Source organism: Camelus bactrianus, chromosome 26 (genome assembly GCF_048773025.1).
Source record: "Camelus bactrianus isolate YW-2024 breed Bactrian camel chromosome 26, ASM4877302v1, whole genome shotgun sequence".
Taxonomy (NCBI): domain Eukaryota; kingdom Metazoa; phylum Chordata; class Mammalia; order Artiodactyla; family Camelidae; genus Camelus; species Camelus bactrianus.
Genome location: NC_133564.1, coordinates 24,808,456 through 24,831,443, shown reverse-complemented (window position 1 = coordinate 24,831,443; position 22,988 = coordinate 24,808,456). Strand labels below are relative to the sequence as shown.

Below are 22,988 nucleotides of genomic sequence, written 5' to 3'. Positions count from 1 at the left end.
ACACACTTTGCATGAGGTATTGGTCTAATGCCTTGGTAAGCAGCCCAGGATTTGAGTCACATATTAGCTATGTGACCTGGGCTAACTAAGTTAGTAACTTCTTAAAGGCTAAACTTCCTCATCTGAAAAGTATTAAAGTGAAAGAAGGGGAAGAGAAGGAGGAGGGGAGTACCTGTTCTCATAGGCTGTCATGAGAATTAAATTAGATGTGTAAAGGATTTAGAAAACTCCTTGTGACAGAACACATATTCAATGATATTATCGTGATTATTTCTGAATAGTGAATTTTACATATTCTTTTCTGCTCATTATGTTTTCTGAATTTCTACTATGACCATGTATTATTCCCATATTTTTTAAGGGGGGAGGGAGTAACACAAAGGAACATAAGGGTCATTTAGGGGATGAAAAAGATGAGAACACTGTTCTTCCAATGCTACAAAAACAAATATAAGAGGATTAAATATAAAGACTGAAGATTTTCTTAATTTCATACTTGTTAAATTTTATGTCAGAAAACATATACAGAAGAAAAGTATCTCCACCCCAGCAAATGAGACATTTAAAAAATAACTATTAAGTATTATATGTCTCAAAATAACCTTGAAGGACTGATACTATTGCTTCTACCTTACAGACGGAGAAAATTCAGGGTGAGAGAAGCTGAGTGCCTACAAATGACTCATGACAGACCTGTACTTCAAAACCCAGGTCTGCCTGACTCTTGTCAATACTACTAGAAAAAGCCGGTGCAACGTGGAATCCTCTTCCACAAGGTACAGTGTCCAGGACTGAAATCAGGAGATTCCACCCTGGGGTGATCCTCAGCTCATGTTGTAATGTATATGCCAGTTAAAACTTAAAACTTGGGCTTTGCACACCAGCCAAAAGGTGGAAACAACTCAAGTGTCCATCAACTGATGAATGGCTAAACGAAATGCAGTCTATCCAAACGATGGCATGTTATTCAGCCATAAAGAGGAATGAAATTCTAACACATGCTATAGTATGAACGAACCTTAAAGACATTAAGCTAAGAGAAAGTAGCCAGACATTACTGGCATGATTCCACTTACATGAATTACCTAGAACAGGCAAACTCATACAGACAGAAAGCAGGTTAGAGACTCCTTGGGGCTGTGGGGAGGAGAGAATGGGGAATTATTGCTTAATGGTTAGTTTCTATTTGGGGTGATGAAAAAGTTTTGGAAATAATAGTGGTAATGGCTGCAAAACACTGAATAATTAATACCACTGAATTATACACTTTAAAATGACAATTTTTTATCATATACATTTTATCACAATTTTAAAAACTAGTAATATACAAAAACCCACATTGAATTGTATACTTTAAATGGGTGAATTGTATGGTACACAAATTATATATCAATACAGCTGTTTAAAAAACCAAAAACATCTTGTGCTCTGTATACCCGGTGGCCCAACAGACCTGGTTTTAAACCTCAGATGGGCAGCTTGTCAACTGTCACCTTGGACACATTTTTAAAACTCTCCAAGTTTGATTCCTCATTTATAAAGTGAGGATAATTAACTGCATTTATGTGACAGGTTGTTGGGAAGAGTATATGAGATAATGAATATAAAGAGCTTAACAAAATGCACTGAATAACAATTGCTATTATTGTCATCATTATTTTTGAACTTCTCACACCTGAAGATTCCCAAGGTCAAACATGTCCTACCTATTGGCTCCAGGCTTTAGCAGCTCCCACAACTATGTAAGACCTGAAGACCCACCATGACAGCAAGAAAGATATGTCCTGGCTCCCCAACCGGAGTCCATCAGGGAAACGGAGCAGGAGCTCCACCCTCCCACATGCTACTACCCAGCCATAAGAAATAATCAAATAACGCCATCTGCAGCAACATGGATGGACCTGGAGACTGGCATACTAAGTGAAGTGAGCCGGAAAGAAAAAGAAAAATACCATATGATATCACTTACATGTGGACTCAAAAAAAAAGACACAAATGAACTTATTTACAAAACAGAAACAAACTCACAGACATAGATAATAAACTTATGGGACCAGGGGGCAGGGGGTGGGAAGGGCTACATTAGGAACTCGAGATTTGCAGATACTAACTACCGTATATAAAATAGATAAACTACAGATTTATACTGTATAGCACAGGGAAGTTTATTCAATATCTCGTAGTAACCTATAATGAAAAAGAGTACAAAAAGGAATACATGCATGCATATGGATGACTGAAACATTATGCTGTACACCAGAAATTGACACAACACTGTAATCTGACTATACTTCAATAGAAAAAAACAAAACAAAATACTTGCAGGAGCTCCACCCTCCCCAGTCCTACATGTCCCATGTAACATCAGCTCACCCTCGCCTCTGCCATCAAAGTTTCACAGCAAATCAGGAGGGACAGAAAGGCAGAGAGCATAATTCTATTGGAAAGACTGTGTGCACACCTCAGACCACCCCGTCCTAAGTAATGTAACATTCTGCACAAAAACACTCCATTGCTAAACAAGGATTAGAATTTTTTAAAGTATCTTTAAGGAAAATACTGTAATCATGATGAAGATTAAGTAAGCAAAGGGGCTGCTGACTGTTCTTTCTCAACCCTGTTCTCTGTCCATCTCCTTCTCAGAGCTAAACCCACCTAGTTCCTTCATCCTTTTCTCTTAGCAACTCCTCTTTCCAATCTTTCAATCATTTTCTTCACGCTGGATCCCCTCCAAGTTTTTCTCCTCTCGCACAGTGCTGAGGCCCAGCCTGGGGTGCAGGGGCTGGGAACAATCTGGTAAACGAATCAGAAAGTCCATGGCACACACAGTGTGCAGCTTGGATGGTAAATTATGAAAAGATTAGGCTGTGAATGCAACCGATGGCTGTGGGCCAGCTGGTGGGTGACATGACAGGAGTTTACAAACGTTTCACAGAGGGAAGAGAAACTGTTTGGAGAGTTGTCTCTAGACCCTTCCTGAGAATTGATGAAAAGAGATGAGAATGGGAAGTTTAGTTCAGAGACCTGGACATTGGTGGGTGGGGGAAGAACGCCCAATTAACCTCATCTAGAGTGAGGCTGGGGGGCCCCAGAAAAGGCCTCTCAGGGCAGCTGTGAGATGGTGGCTGGGGCCTGGCTTCCACGGTGTGGAGACGTCACACCAGCTCCCAGGGCCATTCCATCTGTTAATTCCTCTGTTCCTGCTGCAAATATAGAATGAGAAGCCCACCTGAGGGTTTACAATACCTTATCTCAAGGTTTTTGTTGGAAAAGTTCTTTTTCCCACACTTGGAATATCTTTAGACAAGAATCAGGTCTGAAGGGGCCAATGGTGTTGGAAATAAATAGAGGTGGGGTGGGGGGTACCAGGAAAGTTTCTTGAGAGTACGCATCAGAAAAACAGGCTAACATGCCCTTTTTAGGTCGGAACCACAGAAAGCTATCTGAATCATCACCCTGGCACTTCTGGTGGATGCATTTTTAATCATTTGTTTAATTTTTCTGGATGAGAAAATACCTAAAACAAAGTCAAACCTCCTTTAAAATCTACTTCTGAGTCCTTTCCAATAAAGTACTTATCCTTCTTACAGAGCCCCAATAGCTCCCAATTCCTTTTTTTTTTTAGACTGATGTATATAGTCAGTTTACAATGCATCAATTATTTCTAGTGTACAGCATAATGTTTCAGTCATACATATATTCATTTTCATTATAAGTGACTACAAGATATTGAATATAGTTCCCTGCGCTATACAAAAGAAATTGGTTTATCTATTTATATGTACTAGTTAATATTCATAAATCTTGAACTCTCAATTTATCCAATTCCTTTTGAAACAAAGACAACTCCTAACTGTAACAAGGATTTCCATTTACTCCTTTCTTCCTTCCTTCCTCTCCCCATACCTACCACACACCAACTCACCTCCAGCTGGCTAAACTTCGTTATGACTCTTGAACGAAGTTATTCTTGTCACTGAACTTTAAAACCAGTTCCACCTCCTGCCTGGAATATAATTTATCTAAATCAGGGGGTAGCCACACTGCTCAGAATGGTCTTCCCAAGGCTGTGTGTGCTTCCACAGCCAACTTCAGGGCTTCCCAGCCTTCAAAGTTATTAAAATAAAATTGAGCTTGAAAATCTGATCTCAGTGGAATGTTCTTACTTTTAAGAACTTCTTAAACCTGTCATCCAGCTTAAATGCAGTCAGTATCTACATTATACCTTTACTGTCTCTGTCCTTCATTAGAACAAAAGCTCTACGGTATTTGCGTACCACTCTTCAGAAGGAAAGCTAGCCTTTAGTCGTCTCTAGGTGACAGCTCTCCTACAAGCAAATAAGTATGCTCTGACCACGTATAAGAAATCACTCTTTCTGGAATCTCTCATTCTTTCTGGAGAACCATCTGCCAGAAATCTAGATTCTGAAGGGCTAGCATATACTGCAAGGCCCAGGGATAAAAAATGGATGCTGGGTGGAAGTTTCAGGGTATACAGAGTCTGGACAGTTAGAAGCAGAACTGGAGCAAGAACTTACTGAGCAAGTATCTATTAAATACTGCTATGTCTAACACTATGCCTGGTCTTATTACTGAAGAAGCTACAGAGGGGAGATGGAGAAGTAATTAGCAATTTCAATACAGTGTGACAGGTTTCCTCTAAAGGAATAAACACAGTTCTCTAGCAGCAACTAACCTTGGAGGGCAATGAATCCAGTAGGGCAACTAATTCCTCCTTTGGATGGTCAGACAGGCTTTCCAGAGGACAAGACAGTTATGGTGACTTCCACAGGACAAGCAGCTAATTTGTAAAAGGACTGAATTTATGGCCAGGGAATGGGCACTCTAAGTGAAGAGCCCAGAGGCAGAGATTGCCAGCACAGTCTCCCAGGGGCTGAGTACTGCCAAGGTGCAAATCACAAAGGGCCTGCACACAGTGGTGAGGAGGTGAGACTCAACCCAGAGGGCAGTGGGGCTCATTCTTAGGCCACTACAACTTTTTTGTTTTATTATTATCAAAAAAACCATTTTAACTGCTATCATAACTGCTGCAAAGCTGTGATTTGAATGCATCAAATATTTTTAAATAAATCAATATGTTTCATGTAAGTGTTGAGGAACTCTTTCACACACTGGTATTCAGGGGAGAGTTCAACAGAGAAGTAGCCAGAGGCTGGGAAGGCTCAGAGTAAGTAGGCAGGGGTGGGAAGGCCAGCTGGAGGGGCTGTCACCAGTGGCAGAGGTGGGAGGTCTATTTGGCTTGATCCTGAGATCAGCAACCTACTTGGCCTTGGGAGGGTCTGTGCCCCATCAAACACCTTCCTCTGCACCAGGATGTACCTACCTATAGTCCCCTCAAGGCGCTTACATTCCCCTGAACTAAATCTCTTTACTCATTGACTTAAAGGAGTAACACAATCTCTTCTAAAAAATAGAAAAAATGTTCCTGTGGTTCCATTTGATCATTTTACGGCACTTAATGTTTCTCAAGTATAGAGTCTCACAGTTTTATCTGATGGTTTGTATCACGGCTCCAGAATTTTAGATGACTTCAGAGAGGAAGTCAGTGAACCTTGAAAGGACATCATTTACATTTGTTTGCCATATCAGGTAGCACTTAAAATATATAAACAGGGAGATGTGAGGAAGAAAAACAAAAAGATTTCTAAAGTTTCCACAGGTTCACTGTAGATCCTTTTTATTTGGGGGTTAAGGGGGGTCAAGTGGAAAAATTATATGATTTAAAACATTTAAAAAAAGAACCACATAGTTTCCTGTCTGCACATCTTTTTTGGCATTTGTTAACATCAGAGTCTAGGTCTTGGGAGAGGCCAGTATATTTAGACTTTAAAAAGTTCACTTAGATTTAAACTAGAAGTGAGAGACTGCTAATTGCTAAATTTAGCTTCTACGCAAAACTACTATATTCAAAACTTAGCTCAACCTTTGAGGAGTAAGTATTTGCCAGAAGTCAAATTAACCTGCTATTTTGGCAAGAGAACAAGTTTGAGAAACATTTACTATTTAATAAAATGGCTTTTGAAATACCTTTAAATGACAAGGTTTATTCTTATTATATTTTTTCATAAATATACCTAGATTAAATTTCTTCATAAATATATCCACTGATAGATTAAGAAAGAACTGTTAGGAAAAGTGGTATGTTTAGGTGAAATGATGGATTAAGCTTGTAATGTTCTCATAGGCTCCCAGCTTTGGTACTTAACATTATTGTGCTAAATGGCCTTTAAAGGGCGTGGGAAACGGTGCTACAAAAAGTAGTCTTTCTGGCAAAGTCTGAAATTAAGATTCTAAAGCCCCTAATGTTTGGTTAAATGCATATTTTGAAAACTACATAGGCTCAGGCAATAAATTAGCAGAACTAAGAAATGATCATCAATGGCTAGCTAGGCACCTGAGAATCAAAATAACAGGCGACCTGGAGAATGCTCTGGAAGTACTTCTGTATCTTTAACCCTATGTTAACTATTCAGTTCTTTCTTTTAATCTCCTACCTTGCCTTCTTTTCTATCCTTTCTCCTAAATGAAGATGAGCAATTACCTGGAGCTATGGTGAAAGAAGAGAAGAAGGAAGTTGGTGTTATATATATGTATGTATGTATTATATACATACTATATATATATGTGTGTGTGTGTGTGTGTGTGTATGAGATACTGAGGCAAGACCCATATATTGAACTCTAGGTATCATATTTTGTGAACTTGGGGATAATTACGACTCCCCTTAAGCCTCAGATATCTCATTTATTAAGAAAATTAAAATTTATTTACTTGTACCTGGCTGGACATGATGTAAATTCTTATAATCCTTATATACAGGGCTATCTGGCAAATGGCAAATATGTAAAATGTTTTAAAATTTCATGAAATACATTAAAATAACCAAGATAAGTAAATAACAATATAAAAGGAATGGGCTATTAACTAGTATATCTAGGTAAAGACTGTCAGTGGCTGTTAACATTACAAAAAGAGATTAGGTTCCAAGTAATCATTACGTGGAAGCACATACTGCCAGTATAAGGTATTCTTTCCCTCCTACCACAAATTCCAACCTAAATCTGATCAAGCCGCCTGTAACTCAACTACAAATTTACAGAAAGTTCAGAAACAGGAACATATTAAACACCACCACAGAGAGACAACCAGCAACATCCCCACCATAGGAGATTAACAGACAAATAACCCGGGTTCTTCAACAAACACACTACAAGGGGAGAAAATGAGCAGGAACACAGAGCTTACTCTATTATAAGAGACTTAATAGACCAAACGCAAACATGGTGTAGATTTGGATCTTGATTCAAAAAAACTGTTAAAAAACATCAAAACACTATGCAATCTCTACTTTTGTGTATGTTTGAAATATTCCAGAATAAAAAGTAAAAAGAAAAAAATTAGGAGACTCCTGTTAAAAATGGTACTGAAAACAAGATAGTTTAGAAACTATCTCTTGGTTATTTGATTATTCCTCCAGTCACCAGAGTGTAACACACCAAGACTGTTACCACAATTTGTGTCTATATTAAGTGTAATGCAACTATGTACTTTGTAACTTAAGCCCAGGAATTAAGAAAAGGTATTTCTAGAGGAACAACCTGTATTCTAAATGTGTTTAAGCCAAGTTTCAGGTCCTTCTGGTACAGCAATACCATTTGCAACATGCCATTATGTAGTGTTTAATATATTTCGAAGCACATTATTTCATTTTATTCTCACTATAGCTTAGCGAGGTCAGTCAGAACAGAGTCATCGTTATTTTAAAGAGAAACCACCAGCTGTGATGGGTGCTCATGTTATCAATTTTGAGGAGGAAGGGAAAAGAAACACAAAGTTACCAGCTTTTCCTTTAACCACGTGATAAAGAAATTATCCACTAAAATAAACCACACTAGCCAAGAAAGCACTGTTCTTTTCACATAGACATATCCGTAAGGGAAATAAGAAGCAGATAAACAGAAAAACACCATGCTCAAGTTAAATGGCCAATGAGTATACGACAAGAAATTCAGTTTATTAATAAACCATTAAAATGCCAAGTCATTTTTGCCCACCACACAGAACGAATCAGTTTATATGCAACAGCAGCCCCAGCTGAGGGGGAGAGGTGGGGAAACGGGCATTCTCACACCAAGCACCTTCTAAATTTCCATCTTCGTGCCGGGCACCATGCTTGTTGATGGAATCAATCTACTCTTCATAAACACAAGATGAAAAAGTCAAGTAAGCTCAACCTCAGACTTCAGTGTCTAGGCTTTTTGGGGAAAAAGTCACTGAACCCAAACATATCATTACGAAATGACGGATCCATACTGTCTTGATTCCAGAAAGCCACCAAATTTTCAATGGTATTAAAGAGAGTGCAAAGAAACAACTACAGGGCTTACAGAAACAAAGAGGAAATGTCAAACAAACCCACCCATATCACCGAGTGTCTTCCCGACTACACATTCCATTTCAGGGACCAAGGTCAGGTGTTAAAACAAGCAGAGGAGACATGTTCCAGGAATATTCCATCAGTGGTACACTGCTACAAAGCTAACATTTCACACTAATCTAAATATTTAACTTTCTGCCCCCTGAGCTTATTTTAAAGTATCTAGTCAATACCATTGCTCAGTCTGTTTCACATTTACCTTATGTGCATAATTCAAAGGCACTTTTTATGATAAATTTCACTTTTGATGACCATTCTGGCTATTACAATCTCCCACCTTCCCATTTTCAGTTTAATCTCATTGGGGGGAATTTCTAGACATGGAGAGTTCCTTTTCATTACTCTTCTCACATATTCTTAAAATTAAGAATAAAAGAACCAATCCTATTTAATGAGTAGTAATCTCAGTGTTCTACTGCAGTTCCTAGTAAGTGAATCTGAATACAAAACAAAAAACAACAATCTCTTATCTTCCTAAAAATCTTATCCTCAATAAGGTCATAAGTGGCCTTTTCTGAGGATTAAAAAAGTTGATTTCACCAAATATATACCCAGGGAAATTCATTATACCCCAACAGCGCAAGTCCTACCGAGCAGGCAGGGAAGCACACAGACAGAGCACACTGTCCCAGTCCTGAGCCACCAGGCAGGAGAGCCCATCGTTCCCGAGAATCACAGACATACCGAAGCTCTGCACAGCGAGGCAGTCCTGGAATTTCTTTCCATCAAAAAGAAGCTGCCCCTACCCTATCCCTGGGTATCAGAAAGAACAGTGACTGCAATACGCTGAAGCACCTTGAAAATATAAAAACATCCATTCATTATGGTACACCAAAATAGGGAAAGTGAAGGAAAAAAAAAAGTGACAAAGACCCCAACAAAACAGTGATTACCAATGTAGATAACCAGCTACCAATTCCTTAGGCTCAAAATTGGCGATGAAAGGGAAAGAACTAAGCATTTATCCTGCCTTTTTGGGGAGGTAGAGGGTGGATAAACAAACTGTATTTCAGAATAAATAAGCAAAATTAGTAAAATCACCATTTTTCAACCCCTAATCAAGCAGTGAGGTAAAGATCAACACCCTGGTGATGAAAGCAGGGAAACCAAGCTGACAGGAACCTTCAGGAGGGAGGGATTACAGAATTGCTGCCTGAATCCACAGGTCCCTTTCAGCATCACTAAACACAGATTAACCCAACCGTTAGCTACTTCATAATTCAATGCCACAAGAAAGCACCAGCACCACCCACGATGGTGATTCTTGACCAAAAAAGGTGAACCTGGATTTAACCATACCTTCCAAATCGAATCAAGCATTTCAATTTGCAGTAAATAGAGGGGACACAGAAAGAAGTGAAAAGACACCTAAAGGAGATAAACTGAAAAACCCAGAAGGAGAGTGTTTTCCTCTGTAAGGCTGACACTTTTTTCAACAAGTCAATGGCATGTAAAAGGAAGACTGGGTAAGGGGAAAGTGCTAGGTTAAAAGACACGTAAGAGACTTAATGAAACGCAATTGACTTGGCATGAGGAATTCAACTGTAAAAAGACTTGGGATAAGTGTTTTACCATTTGGGATGACTAGCCACACAAATGTACACGTCTGCTATTTATATGCATGGGATTATGTATTACATGCTGCTCTCACACCTGCTTTCATTCTCAGTTCGAGGCTTCATTTTTGAGTATCAGTGAATATACAGTTGATCTGTAACAATGGTTTACCATGTAATCAAGGCTCTTTTCCTTGCGGAAGAGAACAGCAGAAGTGGTGCTTGCTTGGAGAGTAAGAAATGAAAAATGTCAGGCTTGAAGTATAAATGCAGGTTCTTCGTCACCCTCCTCTTCATTCCACAATGTATGTAGCTACTAGGATTTTAACTGCTCCGAGAAGCGATGGAGCTGGAATCAGAAGCTTCTCTACTTGAACAAAATAGTCTAATTAGTGGCTGAGGGTGGAGGAGTGTCTTTCTGTCTTTTAATTAAATATGTCTCAGAGGTCAAGAAGATCACCCGGTCAAAAATTAACAGCTCTGTACTAGAAATTATGCTGAGTTCATTTCAATTTTCTCACTTGAGTTTAGCAAACATTTGAGGGGAGCGGAGATAAAAAGTGGAATGAGGTCCGATTCTGCTCTCAAGATGTTTACACTTCAGTAGTAGAAACAGCCTGTAAATGACTGCGAGAGAAGCCAGAGCAAGTACTAAACTGCAGTGTGGACAATACCGTGCAAAAGATGAAGCTGATCGTTACGGGGAGAATGGGAAAGTCCTCCTGCAGGCCTGCTGACCTCGCAGCTGAAGATGAGAAAGACTTCAGAAAGCAGAGAATGTGCAAAATCATGTGAAGGCTGAAGGGGCAGCTGACGTGAAGATGAAAACCATGAAGGTGCAGGAAGGAAGGGACCACAGACGAGCTCACGACTTGGTGAGGCTGAAGAGGTGCACAAAAGGAAACAGGGCGACAACACTGGACGGGGATTTGTACCAAAGTGAGGAAACCCACAGACACCAGGTGACAGGTTTTGTTCTGTGAACAAGAGGAAACCGTTTTAGGCTTTTTACAACATCGCACACTACAACTCACCAACATGCCACTCCAGTCTATCTCAGATAAGCATTTACAGAATAAGCAAACTTATGAAGGATCTCTGAGGGTGAACGGGAGGCCTATATCACCCAGCTATGCAAACCACCGCGTATGCACTCACCCCCGCGCTGGTCCCTGGAGGACAAGCAGTGGGCGCAGAAGGCCCTCTCAAAGCTGAGGCCGGCACAGGAGCCTGCAGGGTCTCGGGCACTGCTTCTCCCTAGCCTCCTGAATGGCTTCAGCTGCTGAAGCCAAATCGTAACCTGCCCCAAACCTATGGTGGCCTTCTGGTAACTGCAGATCTTCAGGCCCACTCTACTCAGCCAGGAACAAAATGGTAACTTTAAGTGTTTAAGACGAGTGTTTTCTAAACTTTACTTTCAACACCCTCTTTACACTAGTAAAAACTACTGAAGACACCAAAGAACTTTTGTTTATGTGGGTTTTATCAATTGATATTCACCATATGATATATTAAAATTAAAAAATTTAAAATCAATTACATATTGAAATAGGATATGTTCTGAGATTGAATAAAATTCATAATTTTATTATTACTTCTTAAGCTAAACTTTTTTTTAAAAAGGCAGAGTGTGAAGCAGTGAAGAATACCATGAGTACTAGTACAGTCGGGTGCCAGCAGGTGCACCTACCGCTACAGTGAGAAAAACTACTCTCACGAAAATAGTTTAGACCGTGTAAACTCCCTGCATGGGTCCTGGAGACAAACTAGGGGTTGGCAGACAAATACTTTTAAGAACTGCTGTACAAGAAAAAGCATCCCTTTATTCAAGGGTTACAAGTGTATGAAAAAGCAGAAGGGAAGAAATAAGGAGCCTGCATCAAACTTTAATGAAGAAAGAAATGCCTTCCTTTCACTGAGCAGGTGAGGAGAGTACATGGCCTTAAAAGAATGAAGTCGGCGGTGGCTGTTTCTTCTGGATTGTCCTAGTAAATTAACTCCCTTTATCCCTTCATTTCTCTGCAGAAGAAAGAATCTGAGTTTACAAAACACTTAAGTTGGGTCAGTTATTTACATTACAAAAGAATTCTGCAATTTCCAAGGAGATGTGACCTCCTGAGTTCTTAAGGTATTTGTTCGTAGCTCATCAATGATCAGATAAACAAGGAACAGGAATTCAAAGCAAAATGTTAATAGCCATTGTTAATCAAAGATTAGCAGGTTTGAAGAGAAGACAGAGGTAGAAGTGGGTGAATTTTGGTGTGGCTCAGTAAGTGTTTGATTCTTCTTTTTAAAAGGAAAAAAGTATTTTCGCTTTTTCAGAGCAGGACATGTGTAGAAATCAACATTAGTTTAGGTCTCTCGTTTCTAAGAGTATTTTGCTGTCCTTATTTACTGTAGTTTTGTTTCATTTTACTATTTCTCAGGTATCTCGGGCCCTAGGCACCTGGTGCCCTTACATATATCCTCAAAGCTAAATATGTGTCCTAACTCACAACAATCCAGCCTACACACGCCTGCTGGTATTGGGAGGTGAGGGTGTTAGAAAATGCTCAGTGGGTTATTCAATCATTATGGAGTCTCAGCACAGAGAACGCAAATCACTGGCACATTTCTGTGAACATCACTTCTGGTAGCTTCAAACTGGTCCAGAGCAAGGACAGAATTCCTAGACAGATCCCACTGCAGAGCTGCCTCAGGGGCAATGGGCATACGAGTCAAGCAAGCAGGATTCTGCAAGCTCAGCTTTTGTACCGTGATGTCCTTGTCTCTTCTCCTCTCAGCATCCAGATGACTCCTGCCTGCTCCCTGTGTCTACCTCCTGGCCTCTTTTCATTTACTAGTTCCCAGTGACTTTGGGGAAGTTACTAGAACTCTCAGTGTTTCAGTCTCCTTGGCTGGAAAACAGGTATCTTACACACAACTCCTAAGGGTATATATAGCACAGTTGCCCAATACATGTTCGTTTCCTCTCTTCCCATCCATTTAATAAAAACCTAGGGATCATTCAACCAACCACCTGAATTCCAGCAGCTCAGGAGCTTGCTGGACACACTTGAGACATCAGATAGTTAAAGAAAGACAGCCCTATACACACCACCACTCCTCTTGCTCTAATTCTAGCAAGGAATCTGGACCTCCTCAACACACAGTGCCCTACAGCAAGCCCGACACAGAGACTGTGGTGAAGGGCCGTGAGAGCTAGATTTCACTTCTGGCCTTACCAGGCCATTGAACCTCACTGGCCATCAGAACTTTGTCCTGAAGATAAAAGGGTGAGTTGAACAATTGTGAAATTTACAAACCAGATACACTTTTATTACGTGCATGCTAAAAGGCACGAAAAGATAGATACCAAAATGTTAATGGTGATTTGTCTCTGGGTGGTAGAATTTGATGACTTTTATTTTCTTCTTTTTATTTCCCTGGACTGCCTAGAAATGTTTTTCCTCTGTGAGACACGTAGAATTTTTATCATCACAAAAAAACTAAAACTATCTGCATTATGAAACATAAAACTCCCAAATTCAAGGAAGTTGCTTTTCAGAGCAAAAAAATCTTGCCCTCACCCCCACAGAACACCTTGTCTTTCCTTGCCTCCCTCTGCCCAGTGTGGCTAGGTCTCCTTCAGGCCCAGTTGCCAAGTTCCTAGGTGACCGCACGGGAAGACAGCAGGTGTGGGAAACACAGCACCTGATGCTGTGGCACTCAGCACATTTTCAGAGGAGAGGTGGAGACTGTCAAGACAACCTTGGTCTTCCAAATGGCACATGCTGTGCACCCTGCCCTGGAAAATGCAGGTATCTTGGCTCTATCTCTTGGGCACAGGGAGCATTCAGACCAGGCCCTGGAAGGCCCCCACTCCACAGAAGTGAAGGTTAAGAGATTTCATATTTGCTGAGTGTTGTCCCTGGCAGGGCACTTGCCAGGAACTTTACAGCTTTCCTGAACTTTCACAGGATCTCTTCAGACATGAGACAGAAAACTCACTTCCGATAGCTGGGGTCAGTACTGGACTAGCGGGAAATTCCATGGTGTGGCAGGAAAGCTATGAAGTGGTCTGATTGATTATTCACCAAAGGGCTATGTGCTTACCAGGTGTAAGAGCATCAATTTGACAGGGCACTGGTTTTCTTTAGCGGGAGGGGTCAGGGGTGGTGCTAGGGTCAGTGAGGAAAGTGTGTGAGTAGGAAGGAGAACGTAACTTGACAATTCCTTGCTCTGCTGGTGATTCTCAAACACGATTGTGTATCAGAATCACCCAGAGCTTGTAAAAAATACAGAGCGTGAGCCCTAGGCCAGACACAAAGTATCAGATTCCTTGAGGCTGGACCACAGGAATCTGAATTACTGCAAAGTTCTAGAACCTTTTCATATTTGCTCCATAAAATTTGAATTGAAAGGGGAGAATCTGTCCTTTTTGAGTAAAGGCTCTGTTAAGTGTTGGCTGCCTCCACCTTTAGGGGCACTACTGCAATAGGGTATGCTGCAAAGCAAACAGATCAAGAGCATTCATTCAATTAAATTCAATGCATACTATGACAAAGCTTACCAAATTAGACACTTTTAAGTATGCACATTTTATCATAGCCCAATCATACTCAATAACACTGAATTTAAGAAGTTCCAAATAATAAAGCATAAAATAAAATCTGTGGTATCTTAAAAACTTCCATGTGTATTTCTAGGAGCTAGGATACTGAGTATACAAAAGGCAGAAAAACTACAGGTCTCACGACAAGAGACAAAAAGGCACATAGACATACATTCTCACACACACACATGAACAGCCACAGAGGAATCACTATGTGGACCCTCTTCTAAATTTCACATTTGTCAACTAATTTGCCATCTTATAGTCGAGAAAACTGAGGCCTGGTGAGGGTTAAGTAATTAAACCAAAGTTACAAGACTAGTAAGTGACAGGCCAGAATTTAAATTCAGGCTCCACCACTAGACGTGTTAGTCTGCTCAGGCTGCTGTAACAGCATACCATAGACTGGGTGGCTTAAACAACAGAAATTAGTTTTGTCACAATTGATGAGGCTCAAAGTCCATGCAGGTTTGGCTTGTCCTGAGGCCTCTGTCCATGCTCACAGTGCCTTCTGGCTGTGTCCTCACATGGCCTTTTCTCTGTGTGAGCATATCCCTGACATCTCTTTTTCTTCTTATAAGGACATCAGTCATATGATTAGGGTTCCCCCCTAACAGCCTCATTTTAATTTAATCACCTCTTTAGAGACCCTATTTCCAAATATGGTTATATTTGGAGGTGACCCTCAGGTTGGGACTACAACACATGAATTTCGGTGGGGAGGACACAATTCAACTAAAGACACTTGATGACTATGTAACCTCAAGAATGTTACTGTACCTACCTAGGCCTCAGGTTTTCAATTGTAAAACAGTGCTATTGAGAATCAAGTGAGGTAATTCATGTAAAATGCTTGGCAGTGTCTGACACACAGTATCATCATTTTACAGATGAGGAAAACAAAAGCGAGATGGTAACTTGCCCTGTGTTCATCTCTAAAGTGGGTGTTCTTACACTACAGAACACTACCTTCCTGTATAACCAAATGCATAATCTAGCAGAATTTTTATATAATTTACAAGTTTTCTTCATCACTTAAGTTCTTGCTTTTTTTTTTTGGAATATTTTTCTTCATTACATAGAAAAGAGAAGTTCAAACTAATAAACATTCAGTTAGGGAAGTATACTACTTTCCTGGGATTGTATATGAATTTCACTTACCCTTTCTCCTCATTTGCAAAGACAATGCCTATAACCACACACTGATAATACCTCAGAAGATCAATACCTACTTTTAACATTATGAAAGAAAAGTAACTCAATTTTTTAAAAATTAAGATGGTACTTGACATTTGCCTAGTACTCTACGTATATTACACCCATTTAATCCTCAACACAATCTTACATCATTTTATTTAGCTCTCATAACAACCAGGTGAAGAAGGTATTATTCCCATTTTATAGCCGAGGGAACAGGAGCACAGCAAGGTTAAGAATTTTTCTTTAAGGGCACACAGCTTGACAATAACTGGCAGAACCCAAACTCTCACAGACATCTCAAGGCTAAGGCCACCATCTACCTTTGCAAGTTGCAGTACCTGGTTTTCTCATCCTTCATGCTTGGCATAGAGCAGGCACTCAGCAAATAATGAAGTCTGATTTGGGGCAATCTAGACTAAGCTGCAAGGACTCTCTTTTACATCCTTTATATGGGCCAAGTTTCCTGACCACTTTGATCACCACCAACCCCTTGTACTGACAGCTCTTTTAGGGCAGGAACCACACTCCCTGTCTTCCTCAGTGTCTAGTACACTGGGTACTCATTTAAGTTCAACAGATATCTGAGAAATTAGAGTTCAAGTAAATATTTGTCGTGTAACTGAATCAGAGTACATTCTTCCTTTAGTGATGGCAATGGATACTTTTCAGCCATCACCATATAAAAAACATACACAAAAAAAGCATTTATAAAAAACTCTCTCTTTTCATGGCCTACAAGGCCTTTTCCAACTGCAAAATTCTGTGATTCCATCACAGTCTACTCCTGACAGGTAGTTAAATTGACCACCTTGAGTACCAATTATGGGCACAATGGAACTGGATTCGCCAGTACAGATCTATGGCAATGTTCTTAGTCTGTGATGTGCTTCCAGGAAAATAAGAATTCTGCGTATGTGTCAGAAAAGTTCACAATTCCCAGAGGGAATTGTAAAGGATGATAAGGTCGATCTGAGTCACAGTGAACTGCTGTCCATCAAGACCCCTATGTCATAAAAAGGAGCTATATTAAGAGAAATCATGCTAACTTATTTTCTCAAGAATACCCTGCTGTTCGGGATTTTTTTAAACTTCAAGTTTGTTTTGCCTCATGAGTTGCCAGGCAAATGTTGACCCTGCTATGGAAACTATCTGACTGCTTCTGAGCGGTTCTGTACACAGGGAAAGGAGGTGGGCACAGCCGGCCAGAGCAGGGTTCTAAACTCTGCTCTAAGGTCTCCTGTAACTTCAGGGACTTTAGGATGTCCATTTTGTTCATTTCTGTTGCTTTTAGGTATCCTGTCGTAAAATGGCTATCACCTCCCTAGCTAACTACTTCACAGAGCTGTTGTAGCAAATTTATTTAAAAAAAAAAAACAAAAAACAAAAAACAAAAAACCCAAGCTCCTAGAAAGAAAAGCATTCAATAAAGAACTGAAAGGATAAAGTATTGCCAGCGTCACACTTCCTCTCTGAACTAATCTTTTCAAAGTACTAAGATCTGAGACGGGCAAATTCACCAGAAAAGTGAAGCGTTACTCTAGGTTGTCTAAGTCAAGGCATCCTACAAATACTCTTCTCTGATGCCTTAAAGCAGAGAAAAGACATTTCAGAAAGAAATCAAGAGGCATACAAATGGAATAATTCTGCAAACAGCCAAACTAAAATGTTAAATTTATACACTTATCATCACTAATAAGTATTTTTCAATGTATACAATATACAAAGCACTGAGCCAGAGGCTGTGAAAGATACAGAATTAGTAAGAAATGTCAATATGTCCTCCTGTAGCGCAACTACACCATACAAAGAAACTTTTGTTTAGATTTCCCAAATAAACAAAAGTTTTAAGTTTCCCCAGGACACAGAAGAACAAAATGTTTTTTCCTATTATGATTTCCTGGCTTCACAGAAAACTGTAGATCACACTGGGGAAGAAACTCTTCTTTTATCTTTATTAGTTTCCACTGACAAGCAGCAGCTTTTTCAAGAGTGACTGAGCTACAGAATAACTGTAACTTCCACAACAACCCGATTAAATATGATACACACATGACATGGGGGAAAAAGGAACCCATGTGCCCTTCAATTTCAATCAGAAAAGCTAAAGCGTCCTGTCAGGGAAAGCAGGAAGAAGATCAAAATCATGTGGTTTGGAAAGAAGATCAAGAACGATAGGATAGAAATATTCCAAATAACACAAGCCACTTGGGACTCCTTGAATACCCTGCCATATTAAATCACATGCGGCAATGCACTGAAAGAAGTTAAGGCCTATCTCACGCCTCACTTCTGCTACTGATTGAGCTTGAGAAAAAATTAAGATAATCTTTTCAAGCTATTCAATCAAAGGTAGAAATTATAGCCTGGACATTTAAGGGAATAAGCTCATTAGGTGGGGTAAAAGACTTGTCTTACAATTAGTCAGTGTCTTTATTCAATTAATTTAAAACAGGAAGCACCAAATTTCCTTAAAGCTTTACTGGTATTAGTTTGTTAGAACTGACTGTTCTAATATTTAACTTCTTTATGTATGTTTACTTTCCCCTTTAGATTTATGGCTAAAATGTTCTCAGAAAGAGAACTTATTATCTGCTCATTTCACATTTAATATTCTATTCTTCCAAAGCCACAAAACTGATATTCAACAAATGAAGCAAAGTGAATGCTAAGAACCAGCTCTTATGTCCAAGGATGGTGAAATAAAGAAGGGTTTATACCCCAAAGCAAATAGGGCATATTCATAATAAGGAAATCTACAGTGCTTAAAATGAAATTTTGTATTCACGGTTCTGATCAAGCTGAACCTTCTTTTGGGACAGCCAATCATGAACAAGACTGCTGTATTTGGAATTCAGACAGCAAGAATAGGCAGCCTCTTCACAGAAATGGAAAAATGACACTCTGCCAACTCTACGTCCCGTGGTGTAATCTCATATGAAGCACTTGAACAATTCTTAGTTATTATTTTTTTTTCAAAATGAAAAGTAGATCAACTTACATGGCTCTCTGGCAATGAACTGAGGTACAGTGTTGGGCAGAGGAGTACTAGGGTTTGGAGTCCCTACTAGCTTGTTCTTGGCCATCTTCGTGTTTGCCTTAGCAAACTCTAGTCGTAGTGTTTGCGGAATTTCAGGATCGAAGCGGATGCCCTTTGGAAATAAAGAACAAATGGAAGATGTTTTCATTTCCTTAGAGTCAAACCGGAATGGTGACAAAATAAACACACCAGTAAACCCTGGCCCATCAGAAAAAAAGGTCAGCGAGAGCTCTCATCCTCACTGCTTACACAGAACACAGGGAAACCCTTAACGCAGCCATGTCCACAAAGTCAGGAAGATTTAGTTTACTTTATTAAAATTTTAGATGCATGGTTTTTCAACTATTCCTTTTCTTCCTGGACTAAAACTTTCGGGTTCAAATTTTAAATTTGGACCAGCAAATTCCTATCAGAGTTTAAAACTAATTAACAGCTACCAATAAGAATAAATTAATGTAAAACACTGCACAACACTTTAAAGTCTTAACATTTAAAATCTAAAGAAGCAAAGCTCTGACCAGTGTTGACAGTGACTTAAAACAATGTAATTCTTTAATGCCTTAGTTTCATCACCTCTACAGGGGGAGAATTCCCATCCCTTCTAAGTGCAGAACTTTCATAATAGTAGTATGTGTACTCTGAGTTATTAAGTAGACAAGAACTAAACAGTTTTAAGATTTCAATGTAACTAGTATTATTTAATTCCAGTTAGCTTATAAATTTATATAGAATATGAATGTCTTGATATGGCACAGTCCTGATTTTGATTATAGCTGGTTTATTGGCTACACGGATAAACAGACAACAGACTATATGGGTCAAAGGGAGGGTAGTCATTTCAATTACCCTTAACCCTATTATTGCAGTTTATCTAAACCAAAACATATTCAATAAAATAAATCACAAGCACTGTAAAACACAAGATTTAGGGCAAGATAAGTCTGTTCTGAAACCCTCCCACCATTCGAGAATGCTTCTATTACTAAGTATAATGAATAGTCACATGGTATCGACGACCAGTGCTATGGATTCTGGCCCCTAACAATACACAGGTTTTTTGTTTAGCACACACAGTGGGGCTGTAGGTCTCAAAGCCCCATTTTTCTTTTACTAGCTTGAAGAAAAGAGCAATTTCCACAAGAAATTAGTAGGAATCTCTCACTCTGTAGACCAGGATGAACTCTGAACTTCGCAGGCTCAGCTCCAAAGATGGGAGAGGAAGAGCCTGTGACTGAATGGTAACAGCAGTAAGAGAAATAAGGTGGGGGGTTGGGTGGGAGGTCCTCAGGGAGGTACAACAAATGCCACAGAGCCGAGACCCATGATGTGGGCAGAATTTCTTCATGAGTCTGATCTATCTATTTCCTAAGAAGAAACCAATTAAAGGCAGCAAACAGGTGGGGATGGACAAGAAGAGGAGTCCTCTTGTATGGCACTAACCAATGACAAAAGTGCAAAGGGGGTGCCAGCTATGTAAAACGTAAAAAGAAATTCTTTAACTGGTTTCAGTTTCTGTTTTAATTTGGGAAACCTCAGGATCACCTTGCCAAAAATGCATAAAAGAGCAAAAGACAAGGCAGCCTTCTGAAGCAGCGTTTGCTTCCATTCACTTCCACTGAGAACATTTCACTCTATCAAAGCTAATATCACAACACAGTAAATATTTCCAAATATGGGTCTGAAGAGCTGTGGTCTTGCTGGGAGACAAGTGCAGTCCCTGGCTGTCACTTAAAGGCATGCTGGGGAGGGACTTGCATACTCCTATCAGCTATGTCCTCTCTGGCACTCAACTCCGCAAACCTTCCTGTGAAGAAGCAGCTTTCCTACCAGCCCACATCAACGTGAGCACCATGGGTAACACAAGAAGAGCATCCTGGGACCTGTCAGTGGTCCTCCGGAGCTCCTAGTCTGAGGGAATGAGGCTGCACATCTGAATTCTACACTTCAGTTCTTCCATGGATGCTCCAGAGTTGATCGAGGCTGCACACAATGTGTCTGCCTCTTACACAACCTGCTCTCGTGGCTCAGGTCCCAAAGCGTGCTTAACTAAGTACCCCCCACTCCCTGCCCCTCCTTCATACCCCTCCTCCCTGTTTGAGCTGAGTTAACACCACCATCATGTTCCAAATCAAAGTTCCAGCTCCTTATTTAAAAAGAAGAAGAAGAAAAAAAAAAAAAAACTCAGAAGTTAAAATGACCTAATTTGTTTGGCAGCTTATTCAGAGGCCGGAGGCTTAGAATACAAGCCACATTCCTCTAACATCTTTAGCAGCAATACCATATTTGGTAATCAATATCCTGCTAAGCTCAGTTTCTATCCAGAGGGATTAGCCAAGCCAAAAACATTTTAAATGTTAAAGGATGATGAAGAGGATGCAGTGTGGGGCAGGGTTAGGGAGAACATGGAAGTGAAGAGGAACAAGAGAGAGAAGAAAGATGAGAAAGAGCAAGACAGATAAAAGATATGTGGAAGAAAAGAAAACAACCGTATGCTTTTAATTAAAGCCCAATAAGATTATTCTCTGGCCACACTGACTTCACATTAAATGCTGTCAGGGTAAGATTACTACCAAGCCAAAGGGGGCATGTGTGTCTTTCAAAACCAACTTTTCCCTCTCTTGCCTATAATTCACCAAAACTCTCATAAGTAAATAAAAATCTCTTCTAATTGTAAATGGTGTCTTATCTCCTTGGTGATCAGAAAGGTCAGTTTCTGGATATCAGCATATCCATTTGAGAACAAACAGTAAGTTGCTTAGAAGCAACCCAATCTGACTGGCTATAGGAGCAGCCAATCATCTCTTCAAAATGGCCTAAACACTGTGACCAAAGCAACACAGGTCCACTGTGATCCATGAAGGCTGAACTCCTTGCCCAGGGCAAGCTCTGGAAGATAGAAAGTATCTTTAGTAGTCTGCTAAAGAGTACGTCAAGGCAGTTGCAAAAATATGCTTACGTGTCATGGACTGAATGTTTGTGTCCTGAAGGATTCCTGTGTAACCCCCAGTGTGAGGGTCGTTGGAGGTGGAGCCCCTATGAAGGGATTAGTGCCCTTCACAGTGTCACAAAGGGACATGAGGAGATCTCTCCAAGTGCACATACCAAGGAAAGGCCGCAGGAGCACACAGTAAGGAGGTGGCTGTCTGCAAGCCAGAAAGGCGGTCCTCACCGGATAATGAATCTGGACTTCCTAGTCTCCAGACCTGAGAACTAATGCTGCGTAAGCCATGCTGTCTGTGGCTGTTCTGTTACGGTAACCAGAGCTAAGACACCCTGTTAACACAGTTTTCTTCCCTGGGCCATAGTTCCTAAAACACTTCAAAGTACTGTTTCTGAACTTTCTGTAGTCTCAAACCAGTAAACCTCCCCTTCTCCACCAGCCCGTCCCCACCCCGACCATGCCCCTCACTGAGGTGGCTCAACCCACAGCAAAGTTTTACTCAAAAACCTTTGTTGATATATGTGATTACCAGAAGTCTTAATAATTCAATCTCAAAAGCTACAGAGAGCAGTTAGAAGCTGGAAGGAAAATTCAAACTCTGCATTTACATACTGCAGTGCTTTAAGTCACAGTGTACCACTGCATATAGGACTCTTCAGGGAATTTTCAAAAAATCCTCTTTCTGCTCCTTTCTCTTAAAAATGAGTAAAGCTTACAAACTATTTGTAAATAGAAAATCTTAAGAAGAATTTTCTGAACTGTGGGTTTAAATCCCCTATGCAAATCTGTCTCCTGTTTTAAGATTCTAAGCAGGTTAGCAAGCTTAAAAATACCATTTTATTGCTCTACAAACTGTATCAAAGCCTGGAGTCCTAGGATGATAAGGGAAGATCTAATATATAATAAAACACAAGGAAATGGGCAAGATGAAAGGAAATCACTAAATCCTGAAGACCCAAGCCTCCAGGAATCTAAAGTCAGTGTAAATGAACTGCAGCTCTTTCAGTGACTTTCTGGAAGACAACATGGAGACACTATTAATTAAACATGCTTCAAAGCTCAGGTCCAAAGTAGCTCTCCTGCTTCCCTAGCTGTTGCGATACTGGCTACTTGTGCACACTGGTTGTGCTGGAATGATTAGTTGGCTATAGACCATGTGTTTAGAACCATATGATTATCCTGAACATAAAGGTTCAACACCA

General features: G+C 40.1%; 1 protein-coding gene across 8 annotated transcripts in view; it reads right to left on the bottom strand.

Moving 5' to 3' along the window:
* The window catches only part of RBPMS (RNA binding protein, mRNA processing factor), a 158,706-nt gene that overhangs the window by 41,782 nt on the left and 93,936 nt on the right, over nucleotides 1–22,988 (bottom strand). For all 8 annotated transcript variants that reach the window (XM_074353545.1, XM_074353550.1, XM_074353549.1 and 5 more), the window contains exon 5: nucleotides 18,807–18,957. In XM_074353545.1, the coding sequence (XP_074209646.1) occupies nucleotides 18,807–18,957 (151 nt within the window). The remainder of the gene's footprint in view (nucleotides 1–18,806; nucleotides 18,958–22,988) is intronic.